At 40.2% G+C, this 21,716-nt stretch overlaps 1 protein-coding gene across 7 annotated transcripts in view; it reads right to left on the bottom strand.

The window, feature by feature from the left end:
- Positions 1-21,716, bottom strand: part of diaph2 (diaphanous-related formin 2) — a 368,827-nt gene that overhangs the window by 165,749 nt on the left and 181,362 nt on the right. For all 7 annotated transcript variants that reach the window (XM_061048503.1, XM_061048502.1, XM_061048504.1 and 4 more), the window contains 2 exons: positions 4,357-4,458; positions 244-338 (listed from right to left, as the gene is read on the bottom strand). In XM_061048503.1, the coding sequence (XP_060904486.1) occupies positions 244-338; positions 4,357-4,458 (197 nt within the window). The remainder of the gene's footprint in view (positions 1-243; positions 339-4,356; positions 4,459-21,716) is intronic.

The raw sequence follows: 21,716 nt of genomic DNA on the forward strand, positions 1-21,716 counted from the left end.
ATGAGGAGACAGACTTGTGTCCCGAAAAACACACCATACCTGCTTTAAAATGGGGTCGCCGAGCTATCTGCCAGACAGTGGGATTTAAAAATTGCCTTTTCATGTGAACCTGTGGAGAATGTCTGTCTCTCTTCGACACAAACACACTAGTGCACATATATATCAAGGGGTAAAAATAAGTGTGTGTGTGTGTGTGCCAGTAGAAAAAAAAAACGTACACACTACACAAAACATCAGTCTTACCTGGATGAGTGATTCGCTCAGTCTTTCCTCGTCTACCTCCAGCACAATGTCCCGGATCTCTTCATAAGGCAGGCGGAACGAGCCCAAGAAAATTGCTGTTGTGATGGAGAGAGAAGAGAGTCATTTCCTCAACCTTTTTTTTTTTTTTTTTTTTTTTTTTTTTTTATTAGACCGCAGGGTTCAAAGAGACATTTCAGCACTCATCGCTCCTCAAACAAAATGACCACAGACCTAAGTTGTCACTTGGAAAAAAACGAATACAGTCCGTGCCCTTCAACAGGATAGTGTGTGTGTCACCCTGACGAGAATTGGGAAGGGGAACGTCAAGATTGTACAGGAACAGGGAAAAAAGCCAAAGTAACACTACTTCAGTTAAAAAGTGATTAAAAGGTTAAAAAAAAAAAAAAAAAAACTGGGTATTTTAGATGTTTATTAGTTGTACTGCTTGTGCCAGTAATTGTGCCGTATTGGATACAAAGAGGTACACTGAATCTGCCTCAGGGGACAGCCTAGTGGGTGTTTCACTCTCCAGGTGGGGTGCCCACAGTGGAAATTGGAGCTGATGGTGTATCCAGGTGGAAGTCACAGGTGGATGTTTGGTAATGAGTTGGAGGAGAGTGAATCAACAGCTGCTATAATGCTGCAGTAGTGGGACCTGATGTCTGTATCTGATTCACAACAAACAGAGAGATGGTGCATCTTGATTTTCTCTCTTCTTCACAGTCTCACTATTTATGAAAGAGACTCTTGACTCCAATTACCGTACTCACTTCAAAGCCATGATATATAATGTGTTGGGTTTTTTTTACGCACTTTACATTAACCTTTCTGGTTTCACTGTGACACATATCTAGTGTCTCTTGACTCTGAATTGAAGAGAAAGTTTTGATATCTGTTTTAACTTTTTTGGGAAATTCTGTGAGTAACCTATATATATATATATTTTATTTTTTCTGAATTTGCATTACCACGTCAATGGGGGTTTATTTGCATCAAAGACTGCATGTTTGTTGTTTAACGTCATACATTTTGCTAGCTTGTCATCAATTTGTCCTACATATCCTCCTCATATGAAAGCAACAGCTGGGTACAAGGTTCTCTGGGGGGTGGGCTGTCATAAGTAATCACAGGGAGTAAAGTACAAACTGAGGTGGATACAAAAAAAGTAAGAGAGGGACGATTTTTGAAGCTGCAACTTTTACTGCTACAGTAAGAGTACTTCAAGGAGCTATTGTATCCCCCTGTATGTCCTCTGTAAGTGATGGATGTGTTCAACCCTGAACCTGTTTGCATCCCTACCTGAATGAGCCACGATGAGTGAAGGGTTGCAGGTGTGTTAATGAAGCACCATTCCTTTTTTTTTTTCACCACATGACAAATTAAATACTGAGATTTTGCTCAGCTACAGTGACCTATATTTGTGGCAGGGGCCGGTTAGGTTGAGAGGACATTAACTTGTGACTGCCATGTGTAAACTGTATGCACAATAATGATTTACTTTAGGTAGCGATGCCGGGAAACATTTTGATATGGAAATTGTTTCTAATATCAGAGAGCTGCCATGGGATGTCACTGTGCTCATGATCTGTAACAATGTTAACTTAAATGAAAGTAAATTCCAATAAATTCCAATAATTGATGCCCAGCCCAAGTTTGAATATGATTTCATTAAAAAAAATAAAAAATAAACGAATCGTATTCCATATAAATGCAAGTTAATATATTTTAAGAGCATTTCTGCTTGACTTAAATAAGCCGATGTTCCTGCTCGGGTTGTTCTCGGTCTGTTTTGAACTTTTGGTAGAGCTTCCTCTCTCTCAGGACTTCACACTTCTGCCTGAACTTTTTGGGAAGTATCCTTTTGTGAACTCACAAGATTTAAAATAATTTTAAGCCTACTGTCAAGTCATTCTCATCTCTTGAACTTTGTAGAAATAAAGCACTGCTGATACCTATGCACAATACTGTTTGGACCTAAAAGAATAAGCAAACAGCTTCCTTTTCCCCAGTGTGGCACCAAAACCTCAAGCAGATTAATGATTTACAGATTTCTTATAATGCAAGTCTTTTATGCTTTTTTTTTTTTCGTTTGCATTCAATAAAAAAAAGAGCACTCTAATATGTTTGTGCGTTTGAAAAATAGGTTGCTGTCAAGAACTGGGCTCTTGTTGCAGATCCAGTTTTATGCTCCTTAGCTGTGTGACTCAAGTAACTGAAAATGATTAACAGGTTGTCCCTTTCAGCTTTTAAGAGCAGCATGTTAGAAGTTTGACCTCCTTAAAGTGTCTTTTCATTTTACTGAGTCTACATGCCCTTCTTCTTTTCATTCAGGAGTTACTGCTTTGTCCAGTGAAATAAAGAAAACTGCTGCCGATTTTCCGTTTAATGTTCCTGTGCTTTGATAACCAAGTGACTGGGGTAATAAAGTCATCCACAAAGTAGGATCATACAATCATAATGTATTTTATCCACTTCTAAGCTTGTATCTTATCTAACTGTAATTCTCTGTATTCAGAGCCTAGTCACTAGTCAAAGGCTCATCTCCAGCTTATTGTAAAGGCTACCGGTAGGTTTGACGGCAGACAAATAGGGAGACATATTTTATCAGATCGTATGCACGATCGTGGTACCTGAATACATAAAGCAACGTTAACATAACAATCAATCGTTTTGCCCCAGTTGTTACATACATCAGAATTGAAAGGGGAGCCTAGAGGGTTCTTCAGCAGGCTGTGAATGTGATCTATGATACATTAGGATGTTGTCAGGGTGACTCATGGGAGCTGTGTTGCGGTGTAAGACCACATGCCTCCCAACCATTGCCATTCTGGAGGTGAGATTTTCTACACTTATTCCCGCTCCCTGCCAAATTCAGAAGCCCATCTGTTGATGCTGTAATCGAAGATGGCAGTGACACCTATCAACATTGTCACAGTCCGTACACTGTCAATGACATGAGTGCGCTGGCACACACTCAAAATATGCAAACACACACACACACACGCACACAAAAACAAGTCCACATATGAGGACGCTTCAATGTGTTATCCTTATGTTCATGCCAGATGCCCCTTCTGACATCAGACCCCAATATTTTGCCTGGTGAACTCATTCATCTGGCCTCTGTTCACGGAAGATGCAAGAATAAGAAGCCATGATGCATCAATGTGAGATATACAGGAAGGACATTGGTTGGAAGGCACATAAAACTGTTAATGGTTCTTTAACGTGCTTGAGCACCTTTGCTTATTTACATTCTAGTTTGATTCCAACTCGTCCACCTATAAATGTACTCATACTACTATTATTATAAGGAAAGGTGAGAAAACATGGTAGAGGTGATATGTAATCTTGGCCTCTGGCATGTTTATTCCTTGAGGTGTTATCATCTACATTGTGTCCCCGAGGTAAGGAATATCAAGGCTGCAGATTGAATCCAAAAGACTTTCTCTACCCCTCCAATCAACACAATATTGCCAACACTGCAGCCCTTCAATTTGTTTGTGAATTCATGCACACGTTTTATGGATTCGGGATCAAGGAGGTTCATATGGAAGAGACAAGGTGGAGGGGTCAGGCTGTTAGTGAAATTCTAAGGCAGAAGGTTTTAGAGACAATTTGCATCTAACCTGAAATGACACCCAGACAAAACATCTTTCCATCCACCTTGCCAAAATCAAGGAAAGAGGGAGAGGTGGTACATGTTGTATTAAACATTCAGTCAACTTAGACTCCTGGGGATTCAGAACGCCTACACATAGCTTTAGAGCTCAGTTCTGATAGGAATTTGTTTTACACATTATTACAGACAGAGCGCTCGGACAGAATCTATATGCACTTGTGGTGACCGCTTACCAACTGCCAAGAAAACATTTCCCCAAAGGGTCTCAGGAAAAACATCATCACTGTTGAGAGCTTTTTACCGTTTTGCTTTCCCCATCAGCTGAACAATGCCGTTTGAGGGAACACTCCTCGGGTTTCAGAGAAAATAACACTGACATTCCTGATATAAAAGTCATAGTTAAAAAGAACATCGTACTTCATGAACAAACTGTGTTAAACATGTGGTTACTGGCTGTAATATGCGCTAAAAATATAAAAGGTTATACTCACAAAGATTCTGCGCTGTTTTGGAGTCCAAGATGCGAAGCTCTTTGGCCTTTTTCTTGAATTGTTGCATTCTGTCGTCAGTCTCGTCTTTGACATCTTTTTTCACTGCAGGACGAAAAACAGAGTGTTTTCAGAAATAATCCATCAGCATGTCGGTAAATTACATGGAAGGTAACAAGATGATATTTAACCAAAATGTGACACAGACTGCTCTCACTCTGCAGGGTATAAAAGCAATAATTACATGATATCCAAAATATATACTTTCTGTCAACGTTTCTCATCAGAAAGTAAAGGAAATTAAAAAAACATTAGAATGCAAATACATTTATGCATGTTGAAGTGTAAGCTGACAGGCCAGGATGGGCACGACAGCAACAGATGGCATTAACCAATTAATAACCATAGTTTTCACATAGGAAAAATTAAGCATTTCTTTCCATAATTTACACAAGCTTCCTCTACAAAAATGAAAAAACAAATGCATACTTTGCACTGCAATTACTTACATATTTGATCAGCTATTTAACAGATCACCTTAGTTATTGCTCCTACGTTCAGCACAGCAATCTGAATTATAACACTGAAAATGTGTCATGAACATTCTGATGTCTTCATGAATTTTACAAACGATATAAACCACATTGGTACAACAAGCTGAACATCCAGATTAGAGATCATCCACTGACACATGGTGAAACCCTGGCTTGGTCAAAGGTGGATTTGATAGATGACGACCCATTTAAACATTATGTGGATTTCTAATGCGCAATATCACCGGCTGTAGCTTCAGAGCACAGCCCTTTTCTGAGGTCTATCCCGCTCTTCATTTGTTTTCCTGTGCCAACATTTCTGTCATTGTGACAGTGGGTAGATGGTTGATTAGCACCGGCTCCTTCCCTTAGGCCTTGGCTGTCAACTTGCTGCAGCCAAGGAGATAATTATGTTACCCCCCAAAATCCCATAAAATGGCATTAAGGCTCTGTTACATGGCTGAGCACAAAAGACAAATTGGTCTGAGAATGAAGGGAACTTGGTTTTCATAATAGAGACATTATTGAGTCTGCACTCTGGGGAACCACCACATGTCGGCATGTATTATTCCTCACTCACACTTCAATAACACCAAGCCCTTAAAACACAAGTGTCCATGCACACAATACAAGTTTAACATTTTAAACTGTAATTACAGATTTAGAAGGGGTTAATTAGCTTTTTTTTTTTTTTTTTTTTTTTTTTAGAAAGAAGAAGCAGCACTGTTAGAGAGAAGATTTCTTAGCCCCTCCCCTCTCCTCCCAATGGCTTAACGGAGAGGTAGCACACTTTGTTGCTAATCATCACAACGGCTCTGTTTAGGCCCAAGGTGGGAGTCTCTCAGGAAATCTAGAACAAACAATCTGTTCCCTCAGCGCTGCCTTGCATATTTGAAGAAACAATCAAAGAGGCACTATCTCCTGGGCAGCCAGAAGAAGGAATGCTGAAGGCACCTGCTTCACTCGAGTGCTAGCTGTCAACAAATGACATCAGGGATGCAGTTGTTTACTGTATTAAGTTGTGCTTTAAAAGGTATAAGTGTGTACCAATGTTACAAACAGTATGAAGGTTTGATTTTTCATATAAGGATGGGGTCTTTAGAGACTGACAAGCCCCAGCATTCTGACTACAATTCACCTTAAACCCCATGAAAAAAAAACAGGCTGTTTAAGTTCAGTTCTCAGTGGGGCTAAGCGGTACATCAGCCAATGGCTTTCTGTTTTCTTAGCAACAAAAGATCATGTTCACATGGTTAGATAAAGAAACAGACTCAGTGTGATTTACCACTTGTATGGCGTAATGTTTTTTCTCTAAACTTTCTCAAGGATATGACTTTAACTTTTTTTTTTTCGGAACTGTTTTTTTTTTTTTATTAATACAAATTAATAAATTGTCATATCAGCACATTATAGAGGCTATAGTTTGTTACTACTGATCTCTAACAGTTGGAGAGATACAAACAGCTTATTTTGGCCTGAAAAGATGAACTCATTGTGACTAATAGTCCAAGTTTTTATATGATTTGAAGGAAAATTACAAATTCCTACACAGCCTCCTAACTGCTTAATGATCCTGTAATTCCATGCTTTCAAATTAAATACAGAAACTCACTAATTCTAGGATTTCCATTTTTTTTTTTTGCCTTTGCTTTTGCATGATTGTCCCATTTATTTATTTTCCAGGTTCAGTGTCAGCAATTTTGTGGAAAAAATTCTACACAACCATCAAATGAGAGAGCCACAACTTAAATTGTATTCACTTACACACTATAACTAAATCCTATGACCACACCATTACAGCCTAAATATCAAGACTTAAGTAAACTGAGTGAGTTACCAGAGAGGCCCATAGGAGTCATGCTGCATTTCTCATGCGGTAAGAGCGTTGGACAAAGAAACTGGAGAGCCAGCAAAAATAAAACATGAGGAAACAATGATCTCCCACTGAGAGGGCAAATTAAACCGAGGAGGGGATTCTGGCTGCTTTTCGTAGTAAGTTGTTCCTTTAACCCATTCTCTCTTTTCTCTCCAGCCACTTGAAACTCTCACCGGAGGACCTCACATGCTCTTCAGGGTTCTCTCGGCCCATTCGTCAGTGCCTCAGCTGTCTTCCCCCTCACCTCCAGGGTCCTATACTATCTCAAATTAAACAGAAATACAGTGTCTTTAATAATCTCAAACATGCACATTTCTATCTGATTCCATCCTATACACCCCTTAGCTCTCCGCTGGGCGCTGACTAGTTGTGTTAGTTGGCTGATTCTTGCTACAGTATTTGTTGGCTGACTCAATTATGCCACATGTCGCATGTTTCCTCTGAGCGCTGCATGTAGACTGATGGGCCCTGGAGGGCTCGGGCACATTTCAAGCTGCCACACTAGTTGGAGTCCCAGGTGTGTGGAGAATATGACTATAGGTGGCATATTTCAGCCAGATGGTGGGCCACAATAATAAAGCAAGTTTAATAAAGTCTAGAAAACAACAGAAGTTGTCTGGCAGTTACCACCACAAGCTCCACAAACATCGAGATAAACTCGAACAAAAGTTTTTCTTTTTGTTTTTCCTCTATCTTAAAATAGGATTTTGGATGTATGCCCATTTCTTTCTGTCTCTGCCAAGTACACATACAGTAAGCTGTCCAACTTCGTATGTCTATAACAGCTGATCAAAGTCTTTGCCAACACTTAAACGTGTTTTAGAGTTGCCCAGTGGCTAAAATGTAATTCTCTGACAACAATGCAATCCCTCTTTTTGTTTTATATTTGCGACTAGAATTCTCCAAGACATCCAACAGTACAGAGGCATGTCTTGGCAGCTCGCTGACTCTTAAGCCACTGTGTACAATGGTGGCATGAAGCCTTATGGCAGTGATACAACAGTCAAAAGTTTTCATCACCCTGTATGACATTGGATGAATGAGGTGAGCGACAGTTACAGGAATGTCGAGGTATTTTTTCTTGATAAACTCAGTCATTAAAATACCAGAGAAGATAAAGATATTAAAGATATTAGCAATGTTTCCTTTACTACAAACTATATCATCCAGAGGTGAACTTTGGCATGGTTGATTCGTGGCCTGGTTCCCTGATAAGACAAATAACTGGCAGTCACTTTTGACCTGTTTTTGGTTGTGAAAAATTGACAAGAGGAATGTATAAAAATAAATGTTTAATCATCAGTATTTTAGGTTCATTTTCTGAAAACTAAGGAGGGTGAAAATAGATTAGAAGGAAAATGTCTTTCAAAATAATGTTTGAATAAAACACATAAAACATTCACCAGCGCCAACATAATCACGTGAAGAAAAGTCTCTGGTGGTTGTATCTGTTACACATTCCATTAACTGAGGGGGAGTTCAAGCTCGCTCTGAGCCAAAAGGAGTCACCAAACAGATCACGCTTCCATTGAAAAATACTTGTGTTTGAGCAAAAAAAATAAAAAAAAATTGGCTTATTAGAGATGGCTTGGCAGCCATGTTAAGCCTTCTCTGTGGGCCTTGGACTGAGGTATACCCTTGGGAGGGTCTGTGATAACAAGAGTTCTCCAACACTTGGACATTCAGACTGTTTGCTGGCCCAGAATCCCCGTCCTGGTCGCTTTCCATGTGATATCTCCCTCAAGACGTCCATAAAACCCCGGGCATTACAAAGCTAAACACTACCACATGTTCACTTCCGGACACAGACCATCCAACTGAGCACACAACACAAAATAAGCGAGGCCTTGAAAGGAAATAAAAGGAACTGCAGATGACAGGTCTTTGACAAACATATTTACAATAAAGGCAAAGGAATAGAGAGGAACAGACAATGTGGAGTCTGGTTCTCTACGAGGCAATTTATTCCCTCAAATGTGCAATCTGCCTGCAGACGTGTGTCCTGTCCTCCATCTCAGGGGCTCACACTGAGGATTGAGCCGCTGGAGTGCTGCCAGCCTGTCTAAAGGAGATGGATTCTGAGGAAGAGTCAGTGGCCTCAGCCCTTGCCACAGATCCACAGAAATACCAATTCCCAAAGAGAGTGTGTGAATATGCACAAATTGACCGGTGAAATACCCTTCAAAGTTCACTATATCTGCCATTTCATAGATATCGAACTGAAAACACCTTTCAAACCTGGTAAAAGTCAGGGGGGAACAACTCAAGCAAAACAAATAGGGGGACCGAGAGTGAATAAACAAGAAAAAAAAGAAAATATATGAAGGTACCAGGGGGGGAAACAAAGGTGTGGCCGAGTGTCCACTGGTGAGATAAAGACTTGTGTTGGAGTAAAAAAAAAAAGGTGCCCGGCCCAGTCATAGCTGGAATAATGAGCGAGACTTTCAAAAAAATAGAGAGCAAGCGCAAGATCTGAACGTACCAACCGAAGTGAAATCCAGCTGTGACCAATTTCTCCCACTGACGAAGGCTAAACAGAGGTGTCTCTCTTAACCGCAAAACCAATTTGCTCTCTACCCACTCCTTCCAGCTATCTTGAATCTCAAAAAAGCATGCTCCCCCTGCAAAAAAAGGCAGTGCCTCTCCTTTTGACTGCGAGACTTTAAATCATTTAGTTGGCTTTCAGCTTGGCAGACCTGTATTGATTGTTTAAACTTAAGCAGAATACAGAAAAGTCTTCCAACTTTGTTGAAAACAAGATAAGTGTCTGGTAATAACACCTGAGGTTTGAGTAGATACACATTTCCAAAACTTTTTTTTTTTTGTTGTAATAATAAATGCTTCATTATGAAATTAATAAGTATCCCAACATAAGTCATTTCCACGATTCACCCTTTGTGAAGCTTTGACCTTGACAAAGACTGCTGAAGGTGTTTTTATAGATCAAGGTGAAACATAACAGTGATTGCTGCAGTTTGGGTGTGGGGGCTCTCAACCATGCAATCATCACAAGGCTTCATAATAATAGGGAGTGGGGGAAGTGGCTGATAATGATAATGATGATGAAAACCGTGGTTAGTGAGTTGAGTGTGATTGCACACACTTAACTGTGTCAAAACACACTTTCAAAATCATAAATGTATCCCTTCAACTAAGCAGTCGTTTGAGTTTTTAAGCAAATGACTCATGTTCAGGAGTTATCCGTTGTCCCATCTTAAGCCATCTGCTTCTGGTTACTGGAGGAATCAAAATAAAATGGTGTGTGTGAATAGGGAGCTGGACTCTGACCTGTGGCCAGTAATGTTTTCAGTATGCAGGGAGAGGCTCAGCCCACGGTGGAAGGTACACAGCTGGGCCTGGATCTGGGCCCAGTGAGAAAAACGCCTCCTCGTCTAATTGAGACAACACAGATCTCCCTCAGTGACCCCATTCCCTGTTTCTATTCCAAGAGCAGAGGAGGAGGACTCCTGCAACCCATCAGCGTTTCCCATGGAAATGTCAGTTTCTGTCAAAGGTGGGTAATAGGAGCAGTAACATCAGGGAAATGAGTTGCTGAAAAATTGACTTTATGGCTGTGAAAAGATAGCTCTTAAATTACAAGAGAATTTGAAGATTATAAATAAATATAGTACATCTTGAGAAAAACATTTATTTAATTTAATGTTAATATGGAAGTACCCAAAGTTAGTAAATAATCTAAACCATTAGGATCTAATCCACATAAGGGATTCCTCAAATTTGCTTTTAAACCGACGCAGTCCAAATTTGTCCAAAAACAGACAGTGAAAACGAACATAAAAGAGAAAACAACAACCCTAAGCAAGTGAAAAAATCTCTTAAATCAATAACTCTGAGCTTTTCCAATGACCTGGGGTTCGGTACAGCCTTTTAACAAGTATATATTAAATCTGCCCACATCTACACATGGCTGTTGTTCTCCGTCTCAGAGGCAGGGAGTGTGGGAAGGCTCTGCCTCTGCCTCTTAAATTGGTCATGGAGACATGCTCCTGGGGGCAGCGAATGGATTGAGCCTGACAGCCAATCAGTTCTAGGAAACTGTTCTCTGGTGGTTGCCGAGTCCACTCGTTGTGACCCAATGCGCCTGAGCGCTGGTGGGAAGGCGATGGGCTGATGGTCCAAACAGCTGCCCCTGGTGTCTGTTAAGACCCCGCCGTGCTGTCCAACCTTTTGCATTCAGTAGACAACGCTGTAGCCAGGGCTGTGTCACTATGTGGGGATGAAGAACAGAGATTTGAAGCTGAGGCTGTTTGGTGGACAGCTGACAGGATTACTGATGCCCCCGCAGTCTCTATTACCTCTCCCAGCACCGTGCTACATGAGAGCCCAAGGATGGACTGATGAAAGAGGCTGAAACAGAGGAAGTGTTATGGTTTTTACCTGAACTATTGGTCATTTTTCAAGGTGATATTAAGTAATATGTGTGCTTTCTGTGTCAAGAGTTGTGCAAGAATACTGATTTCAGTTTAACCCATGTGCCCTCAGAGAGAGATCGATCTAAGACTTGCCTAGACTTGGAGGTAGCTGAAGGTAGCACAGGAGAAAGTAGACGGCATCTTTTGAAAAAAACTTTTGAAACACCTAAAACAGACTGCAGAGCTCAATGTACTTTACATGTAAAGGTACTCAAAATGACAAGTTATGGATAACAGGATTGAAACAGGCATTACAACAGTCCTTTTTCTTTGTGTCTTTTATCTTAAGTTAGCTATTTTCCATTTCTAACAGACTTTTCGCCGAGATAAGTTAGAAAAGGTCACAAATCAATCCCTTCCAGGACGACATAAAATTGTTTAATAATTCTTATTCAAAATGTGATGAGAAAGCAAACAAGCCTCGTGGCAATGAGTCATTATCTGTTTGTTTGTTTTTTTTGTTTGTTTCAAGTGTTTGTTCCTTCAACATGTAGTTAAAATAGGACAGAGCATGTTCTGGGTGCCATCTTCTACAGAAAAAAACCTGCTCTGATTGTGTACAGTGATTGTCCTACTTTAGAGTGGTTTCGACAGGGTTGCATTTTGTACGTTTGTCAGCTGACAAAACATAATCTGCCCTCTTTCTATCTCTTGTAAAGCACAGTTATTTCTCTTTACCCTTTCTCTTCTTTTCATGTGAAGCCCAGTTCTTGTTCTTTTTGTGATAGTTCTTCATTATTTCAAGATGAAAAAAACACGATGCCAAACAAGCAAGGAGAATTCGTTTTGATTTGTATTAAGTCTCTGTTATGGCCATAAACACTAAGAGATAGGAAATAGGAGTTATAATGATACGTTTTTTGCCGCCGTCGCACATTAAATAAACATGCAGGTGTGTCAAAGCACACAGCTAAGAAGAATGACGCATGAAACCATGTCAAACAAGGAAAAGACGGCCGTGCTTATGTTTTAGTTTTAAGAAATGTGCTCAAGTATTATCTCTTCTTCCTGTGAAGGTTAACCGATAGGTTGATCCAATTTGTCAACTGAGGCGTGAAAGGACTTAAGAAATACTCCACATTTCTGCGCTGTAAAATGTCAAGGTTTACCGAGTGATGAGGACAAGAGGAGGGAGAAATGACTTTTTTCTTATTCTGGCAGCTCGACTCCACGCTTGTTAGCGGCAATAGGTTTATCCTTGGCAATCAACACAGGGACAGACATATACAGTGAAGTTGGAAGTCCCCAATCGCATAAAAGACAGCTGGTGCTGTGTCTGCCACTAAAATTGCATGCACTGCCCTTCTGCACACACCGCAAACACTCACAAATTAACACACACATAAAATAAAACGCTGGGTTTGGTCCCAGGATGTGATTGAGGCTGTAACAGCTTCCATCGTGTCACCTCCTGATGACTATTCTTCACACAGCTGCAGAGAAGCATGTTCTGGTGACACGATGGTGTCAAGGCAGACATGCCCTGATTAAAGATGCAACATGCGGCACCTGGGGATAGAGTTAAAAGCGAGGCAGGGAGAATATGAGCGTTAGGAGAGGCACTCAGTCGTGAACCGCATTTAAATCCCAGAACCGCAGTAGTTGTTGAGCTGCTCACCTGCCTGGATGTTTACAAGGAGTATCTCCTTCTCTCTCTCTCTTGCTCTCCTTCTCTTTGTATACATGCATAATGGCTGTTTTCAACCATTCTGATGATACCCAGTAGCCTCTTTATTGCAACAAGCTGCATTGTGACCGTAATGCCCTGCAGCTACAATCAGCTACCATTAGTATGTCAAAATCGTGTGGCACAGTAAGCCCTTCCACAGACAAAAGTCCAAACTAAATATGCTCTCTCCACTGTATAGAAGGTAATAGTAGCCTAAAAGCTATTATACTGAATCAATGTTAAAAACTGTATTTACCTTTAACAGACAAAGGACATTATTGCATGAAGGTTGGGTAACAGATTCACAGAATCCTCTTCGTATGAAAATGCACGTTGCATTTAAAGAGATAAATGGGATTGAAAACTAATGTGCTGTGCGGTGTCCACGTGGTCAGGGACAGTAAACTAAAGATCACACTCCCCCATTCCCATTCAGTGGCAGAGCGACAGCTGAAGTATTGAGTTCTTTTTTTTTTTTTTTAGCTTATTATATTCAGTGAGGGTAGAGGACGTTGAGCACTATGTTTAATTTACATTAATTGGTACCTTTCTTGTTATTCTTGTAAATGTGGATTTTTGCATTTGCTTTGTGTCTGTAAAAATGCTTTTTGATATACTATATGTACGTCATGTCGCACGCTAAAGTCCCATTTGAGGCCATCACCATGAACAATCTTTATGATGATGATATGTGTTTAAAACACCTGTGAATGCCCATTTGATTATACCGGGCGACCCGGAGGAAACTACAGCCAAGAGGCGTTGTTCGCTGACGTTACAGTGACAGTAAAGTCATTTTCAGTGTGCCTCGGTTTACTTATTTATTCTTTCAGTAAACAAAAGATATTAACTGCAGAGAAGGAGAATGGAAAAAAGAACCAGTGAGATGGAGAAGACTTGCAAAACGTACAAAATACAGAGAAAAAAAGGAGAAACAAAAATACACTTTTGCATTAAAAAGTTCATCTTAATCTGCTCACTTACAATCATAGTGGCCCTGTAGTTCATGGTAGCTACTTCCTATTACTACACCGCAAGTGAAATCACTATTCTTTTGGCCACTAATGGACACGTAATAATGGTTTTGAAAGACATAATTGTTGGGAGAAACTTGAAAAATACCAGAAGAAGCAGGAAGAGACCTGAAGTGTTGAAAAATTAAATATAGTCATACACATGAAAAAGGTTACAAAAATTGACACCTCTCATGAGTAGTTAAAGTGTTCCCTTCTGTGACAGAAGAAGTGGTTGGGCTGTAATTATTTTAAATCTGGCATACTGGAGAGCAGCCTGTGATTCTACATGCTTTAGAGCACTGAGTCCAAATCTTGATTACAATTACCCGTTGTTTAGTCAGCGAGAATAAAAACAGGTTAGTGAGGCTTAAAGAGCAGTAATGATAGATTGGCTCGGCGCAGTAGAAGAAGGTAGGAGGTCAAAAACACTGTATGTAAAGCAGGCTTTTGTCTCTGACACGGCATGCCTGATGACTGCAGTAGCAGTAGGCTAATTGGATTCTTGACTTGTGCTTCAGTGGAATTAGGGGTATCCATGGCGTTTAGGGGCACAGACAGTGTAAGTACATGCACCTCTTGGTGGGCTGATCATGGTCCTGTTTATGAGTCCTGCTGCTGCCTTGCTTTTTGGATGACTTGGATGAGAGTCTGTATTAACCTGTTGGCAGGGAAAGGGATGCTGAGTCACAAGTTATGCATGTAGAGGGGAAACTGAGAGTGTATGGATCCAATAATGTTTCATAATGCTGACCTAACCTTTACTTTTTTTGTATTTTCCCCACACTCTGTAGCTTGAAAATATGAATGCACAATAAGTCATGTGCTCCTACTTTATGATTTCTTGTTGCAGAACATTTCTACAAACTCTAGACGGGCTCTTGAGTGAGCTTACTTCCTGCATATGCAGGTAAATGCACAACAAAGCTGTAAATGTCAGCCAATAATATCCTTAACTGTGTCGTTTATTTCTCAAAGTGGCATCATATTGAAATATATCATAATGATGACATGTAAGATAAGACTTGAGCCCAGGGGAAGTCCAAAAGAGTGAGTCCAGTCTCCACTAAGGGTTGGTAATAATTGTTTGAAGGGAAGCATGTGGGGGTACTTTGCAGAAGTTACTGTGATGTGCTGATCAAAAGGAAGTACACAGGCTCTGCTGCTCCAAGCCTTTCAGTACAGTAGGTAGTGCTACATGAAGGGAAACTGCAGAAACCTGTCGAATGGCAAAAGAAGATCTCTGGAATGTGTGTTCTCGCTCCAGTTTATTTGGCTGCAAACTCTAACAAACAAACACACAGGCCCCCACAAGCCTAAAGAATTTCTGACTCCTTGGTACATTTTTGTCTCGGGCAGATAGTAACACTGTCTATAAATGAAAAAAAATAAAAAATAGAGGTACACAGATGCCTACAAGTCAAAAATAAGAGTACACACACACACACACACACACACACACGTGAAAGTGCACTATGAGTCACACGTGGAGAAAGAAAAAGATCAATGTGGATCCTCCAAATTGTTCCACCCCTGCTGCTGTTTCCCCCTTAATAGCCATAAACAACAATAAACACAGGTTGTGCCGGCACCAGATGTTCATCTCCGCCCAAGTGTCACTTGTCAGTTGGATTTTATGGATGTTCCGATTTGTCTGTGACATATAGAGCGTAAGGGCACACATGTTAAAGGAAAATTGCTAAAGCCTGCCAAGAGAAATTGCATTAGACGGAGAAAGTAATAATTCATGATGGCATTTTTCCAGGTGCTATGGCAACAGAATTTGGTTAAATTCAGGGGAAAATGTAGGTAACATGCAAGCATAGAGATTATGCACTGATATGCACAATCTATTGTATTCCTTGTTGCATAGTTATAATGCCTTATATTCTGTAGATGGCATGGAATTCAGTAAGCTTAAACAATGCTGTAAGCAGGTGAGGGCGAAATATCAAACTTTCCCACAAAAGTACTCATGACAGCTGCAAGGCAATTGCAAAGCAGCCGTAGTGGATACTACTCCACATAGTGCTCTACCTACATTTGATATGCTATTAAGATACCACTCCTGTGAAACCACAATAGTTGAAATACCAGCATTACAGCCCCAAAAAGGCAGAGTTTGTGGTGCTTTGACATGTAAGTACATCACTTAAGCAATTTAGAGCCCCGAATGGTTATTGCAGCCATTCTCTTAAGCACCAGCCTCTGAACTGATAGACTCCACCTCAGAAATGTGTTGACGACGTGAATCAACATGCGCTGTGGTAAAATATACACTAAAAGCAAGTGCTTTCACCGGGTCGTATGAATAGGTTACATTCATTGAGTTCAGAATTTTCATTTCAGTGCTCTCTGCCATGAAACACTCATATAAAAAGCCGAAGTGGGGGAAAAAAAACATGAATTTAGAGACGCTTCTGAAGTCACATGGACAAAGGGATAAACGCTTTTTAGAAGTTAGAGAATGCCACTGATCCAGGCTCATGTGAAAGGAAACTGAACCACGCTAATGATTATGTTGCTTTCTACTCTTTCTCCTTCCGAACCATAAATTCACCTGGGTTACGCTGATCCAGGCTGCAGTGCTGGGACTAGAGAGGCGAGGAGGTTCACAGATCCTACAGTACAGAATAAGCCTTCCACTGGAGGAGGCGCAAGAAAGCAGCAGGGATCATCTTGAAAGGGATATAAAACAGTCTCCTGCTGGTCATTTAGAACTATAGTGTAATGCAGAATTGTATGTGTGGTGGGTTTATGTATGTGTATGTAAATGATTAGGTGTTCTCACATTCCCCCAAACTCTTTTAAATGAGATTATATGTGCTGGATAAAGCAGGTGTATTGCTCATTCTGATAGACAGCTTCCTTGTTGCCTGCTTCTTCTTTTTTTCAACCCAGGTGCTCTTATCTGTAACAGCAGTAGAGTCGGGTAGGGTCGAGACGCACAAAGAAACACTTGGGGACCAGCCCTCCACTGTGTCTGTCAAAGGCAACAGAAAAAAAAAAAAGGGGGGACCAAAATAACCTCAACAATCACGAGGGAAAATCTATCCAAATTTAATTAGAAAAGAAATAAAATTGAAAAATATTTGACAAGGAAGGTTTAATCCTCTGCCGTTTTGATCTGAGTCACAGACAACCTATCATAGTTCATCAGATCTCAGACATTCAAACGAGTCAAGATTCCATCAGGGCAGACAATCTTCCCAGACATCATCCTTGTCTCTGAGTTTGCAATACCTTTGAATGTGGCCCTTTTGTTTCTAGAAATAGAACTGTTAGAGTGTAACTGATTAGAAATGTTATTTATATGTAATATATAGATAAGCAACAACGGCAAAAATGATGACTATGAATCAAATATTTAGCAGGGTGGATGGCTAAAAATGGTAAGTGTGTCTTTTGCGTCAGCTCTGCCTGGTGTAAGATTGAATGCCATTTAAACTGCAAATATTTGAACTTGTTTGTGTATAAAAAAAGAAAGGGACGTACAGAAGAACATAAAAGTCAGCCCGCGCTGACAGGGGCTGTGAGAAGTACCAATTTCAGTAAGTGTGCAATCTGAGAAATGTCTAAGTCCATCCTCCTTCACAAGATCTTCAAACAAGAAAAATACACTGAGAAAATGAATCCGCAAAAACTTCCAAATTGCAGGTGTACTTCAGGACCCACATTAATTGCACGGCAGCCTATTTCAGACAACCAGGTGGCAGCATGTGTTTTTGAGTCTTGTGACTTCCCATACCACCCACGATCAGCAGCGTCCTCCAGGACTTCAAACACTCCCTCTGTTCTCCAAACCCTGCGGTCCCCACTCTCCCGGGGAACTGAGCACCTGGCCCCCGAGTTTCATATTCCTCTCAGGTGTTGCCTTCGCAGCATTGCGCAGGCCTGATATGCACGCATATTAAGTACTGTATTGGCATTCTATTTTTTCCAATAGTTGCTATTTTACTTTCAAAGTAGGCCACCAGTGAAGGACAGAGCACCTTTTCTGCATACCAATTTCATCAGATGGAAAATGAGTGGTCTCAGGTTTTAAGTGTTAGTTTGTGTATGCATGTGTAAACACGTCAAAAAACAAAAAGTCTGGTTTATGTTTTTTTTGCCTATCATACATGTTATCCTTATTTTAATAAGCTGCTCAACAATGCAAAACAAAGTCCACTTTTTTTCTTGTTACTTTCTGTCCTTTAATAATGTCCTACACCTTGGTACCTTCCCTCCATACTGCCATCCAACTGCATCTCCTCTGTCCATCCCTCCACCTCTGTTGTAGGTAGCTGTCTTCTTATCAGAGCTGGAAGCTCACAAAGTATTCCCAGAGGCCGTTCATGGGTTTCTGCCTTCTGGGACTCCACAGATTTAAAAGCAGCAGAGGAAGCCAACGCGGACTTCATTTCCCGGGAGAACAAAGCACATCGAGGAAAGGTAGTGGATCCATTACATATACTCGCATCCCTGTCACTTACAAAGTCAGAGAGCCTGGAGTCATGGGAGATGATGTGATGATGAGCTTTCCATTTGCCTTCAATTTCCTTTCATTTAAAATGTGTTGCTAATTAATAACACCGAAGGTATAGCGTATTAATAAATCTAATTTGTGTAGGTGTTGTTATTGAGCTTTAAATAAAAAAGACAAGTAATTGTGATTACTTGCTGTAGTTTCATGGCAGGATGAAAATAAATCAAAACTGTATCTGCAGTTCAGGATATTCAGCTGACTTCTGGAATAGAAGCTCATTTTGAATTTCCCAAAAAGTATTTTCTCAACAGCAAAAAAAAAAAAAAGAAAGAAATGTAAACAACTAAAATTTCATCATTAAAAAATACAAAAAAAAAATGTGTCTACTCACACACAACAGCCTCGTTATGATTCCTGTTGATTAATCTTTCCTGTGTCTGGAGAATCTTCCTTTTAAACAAACATGCTGATTCCTGTGGTGTTGCATTCAGTATAGCGTAAAGGGCGGGACAATCATAACATGACAATCAAAAAAGGTTCTGCACTTTAAAGGCCCGGGCAGGAATTCAACAGGAATATGTGCTGGCTGTGCTTCTCAGAAGCTGGATGAAATAATTGTCAGCAGTCGGCTCTGTGTTTACCATCTGTCTGATGCCGTATGCCGGACTGAAACAGACATAAAAGGAGGGTGCGGGTAATTGTTCGGTAAGCATCAGAGCAAAAAATTAAAGGAAGGGAGCTTCCTGCTTCGTGTATGGGGAGCTGTGAGAGAAGTAGGCCATGTAAGATTGCATTTTTTAAGTATACTTATTTAAAGTAAAGCTGATAATGAAAAAAAAACAAAAAAACGGCTTTTTAATGAGAGTTGTAATTCCTCTACAAAGACAAAGGCATTGCCCGCAGAAGAACTTCCGACATCCATTAAGAGCGGGTTTGGTGCCAGAGAAGCTCCACGGGAGGGAGAGGTTAAGTGAGCTCGCAGGCATGAACAATCACTCGCTGAGCTCCTGGCAGTAAGAAAAAGAACAAGAAAATGGCCCATGCCTCTGTTGTAAACAATAGGGGGTCCTTACCTGAGACAATGTTCAGAAATGACTTAACATCGTCCGCTTGGGTGTGGAAAACTGATTCGCTACACTTAAAGCTAAAATGGTCTGTGGCTATAAACCAAAAGAGAAGATTTAGAGTCATGTATGTATCCGCCAACGGCACTGAAAGGATGCAGCAGTGTTATTAGAGGGGATGATTGTGCTTTCCCATTGAAGCAATACCATCACCCGGTCTGTCTCCAAAACATGACCGCTTCCCTCGGTCTCTTCTTCTTCTTCTGTCCATCACTTAAAACATCTGGATTCATTTTAGAAGGTCAGCGCCGGTGAAGCAGAAACTGTCAGTGGAAGTTGTCTTGATGTGTGTCATGAAATGGAACAAGGAAATGCCACACTCAGATGGAAGAGGAAATAACATTTCTGTTGATAATAGTCTGAGAGACTGTCTGCTGAGGTAAAGCTATGATTGAGTGCTAAAGACACAATACGACAAATATGGAAAAAACAAGATAGTTGTCTGTGAATCTGATTATTTAACCGCACAACAAAAATATTGACGGGGTTATTAAAAGAGGAAAAAACTATAACACTTGAAATCAAGTTCAACTTCTTGTTAACTTAATAGCTGAACCCGCATCCACCCACACAAGCCAGTGCAAACATGTGACAACGCCCCATGTTTTTTTTTATTGATTTAATTATTTTATTTTTTTAAAGAGGTCCTGTAGGTGAAGGAGTTTGTGCTTCAAAGCCCTTTACAAAAATAAACACATTTTTTATGATGAGCAGCTTTATTAGGTGTGTGCTTTTGGGTCCTTGCTCATTTCTTCGGGGGCAAACAAAAGTAAGCTAAGCACTGTATCCACAGTCCCTCCCACCCATCTCACCATGCCAATACTTCCCTCTTAACACCCTCTACCCCCCTATTTCCCTTCCTCCCACCCCTCCTCCTGGATTAAAAGCTCTTCATTTTCACTAATTACACAAACTCATTTCTTTTTCTTCATGTCTCTGCATTTCTCCCTGTTTTCCCTTCATGGGGCTCATAAACACGTTTTGAAACTGGGTTTAATAAAGCTGCCTTGTGAGGGTTTAGGGCCTTTAATGGACACAGGGCTTGTTTGATAAGTCTCCACTTCATCACACACTTTATTAATTAAAGTTTATATTACATTAGAAACAAAGTTAAAGCTATTTGCTCCCCATTAATGGTTTCGTGTAGCTGCATATCTATGGCCAATTAATTGGAGCCGTGCGTCTCCATTTGCATTTATGCCTTGTTTGACAAAAGCGTGTTGGGGTTAGCTGCAGGCGGTATGTTGCAAGGAGCAGCAATACTGCACTTGTAATACAAAAATAGCTAAAGGTTGACTAGCTATGAATTTGCGATTCAAAGGTGTTGTTTAGGTGCCAAAAAAAATGTGGAACATTTTTTGCAAATTACTGAATACAATAATTACAAAAATACCTTTGTGCTTTCTACAAGAAAGCTATGAAACAAAGTCTGTATAAGCCAAACAGGTTAGGAAACACCTTATGCCAGACAACACAATAATACTGAAATACTTTAGTCACAATATAACTACAATTATTTAGACATTATATGGAATTTGTTATATGCAATGAATTTCAGTCACATATATCTTTTTTTTTTTTTTTTAAAGATTTGTATGTCTTTAATTTAGAGATAGGACAGTGGATAGAGTCGGACTCGAACCCGGAAGGCCCGCTTCGAGGACCACAGCCTCTGTACACTGAGCATGTGCCCCAAACACTCACCCACCTCAGATGTATGTTTTAATTTTTTATCTTTATTTTTTTACAGAAAAGTGTACCCAAATAGAAATTCTCTGTCAATGTTTAGTTTCTCCATATAAATATCCATTATAGGTTTACTGCCTCAAAGAGCGCTGGTCAGACGGTTACAATTACCAGAGCCGTTATGAACATATCCCATATACTTAACGTACTCCTGACAAACTTGTGTAGTCCAGCTCCACTGAATGCAAACATACTTCAACATGTTTTATAAGACAGATATGCTAAAAACTTGCATCCCCTTTAACAACCAAAAGCAATTGTTTTAAAAAAGGTAATTTGTATTTGTAATTTGAGTAATGATGGAATTAAGGTGAACAAAATAAATGACTGAAAATGTTAATTGGTGTAGTCCAGTGTTTCCCCTATATGCGGTGTTGCACCGCTGCTGATTTTGTTTTGTTTAATAAATTATTATTTTTTCTTTGGTAAAAATTCTGACTCCTCTCATCTTTTGCCATTACTCACGAGCCGGGTTATGACAATAGTGTGGTTGTTGGTTGA

Source organism: Labrus mixtus, chromosome 10 (assembly GCF_963584025.1).
Source record: "Labrus mixtus chromosome 10, fLabMix1.1, whole genome shotgun sequence".
Classification (NCBI taxonomy): Eukaryota; Metazoa; Chordata; class Actinopteri; order Labriformes; family Labridae; genus Labrus; species Labrus mixtus.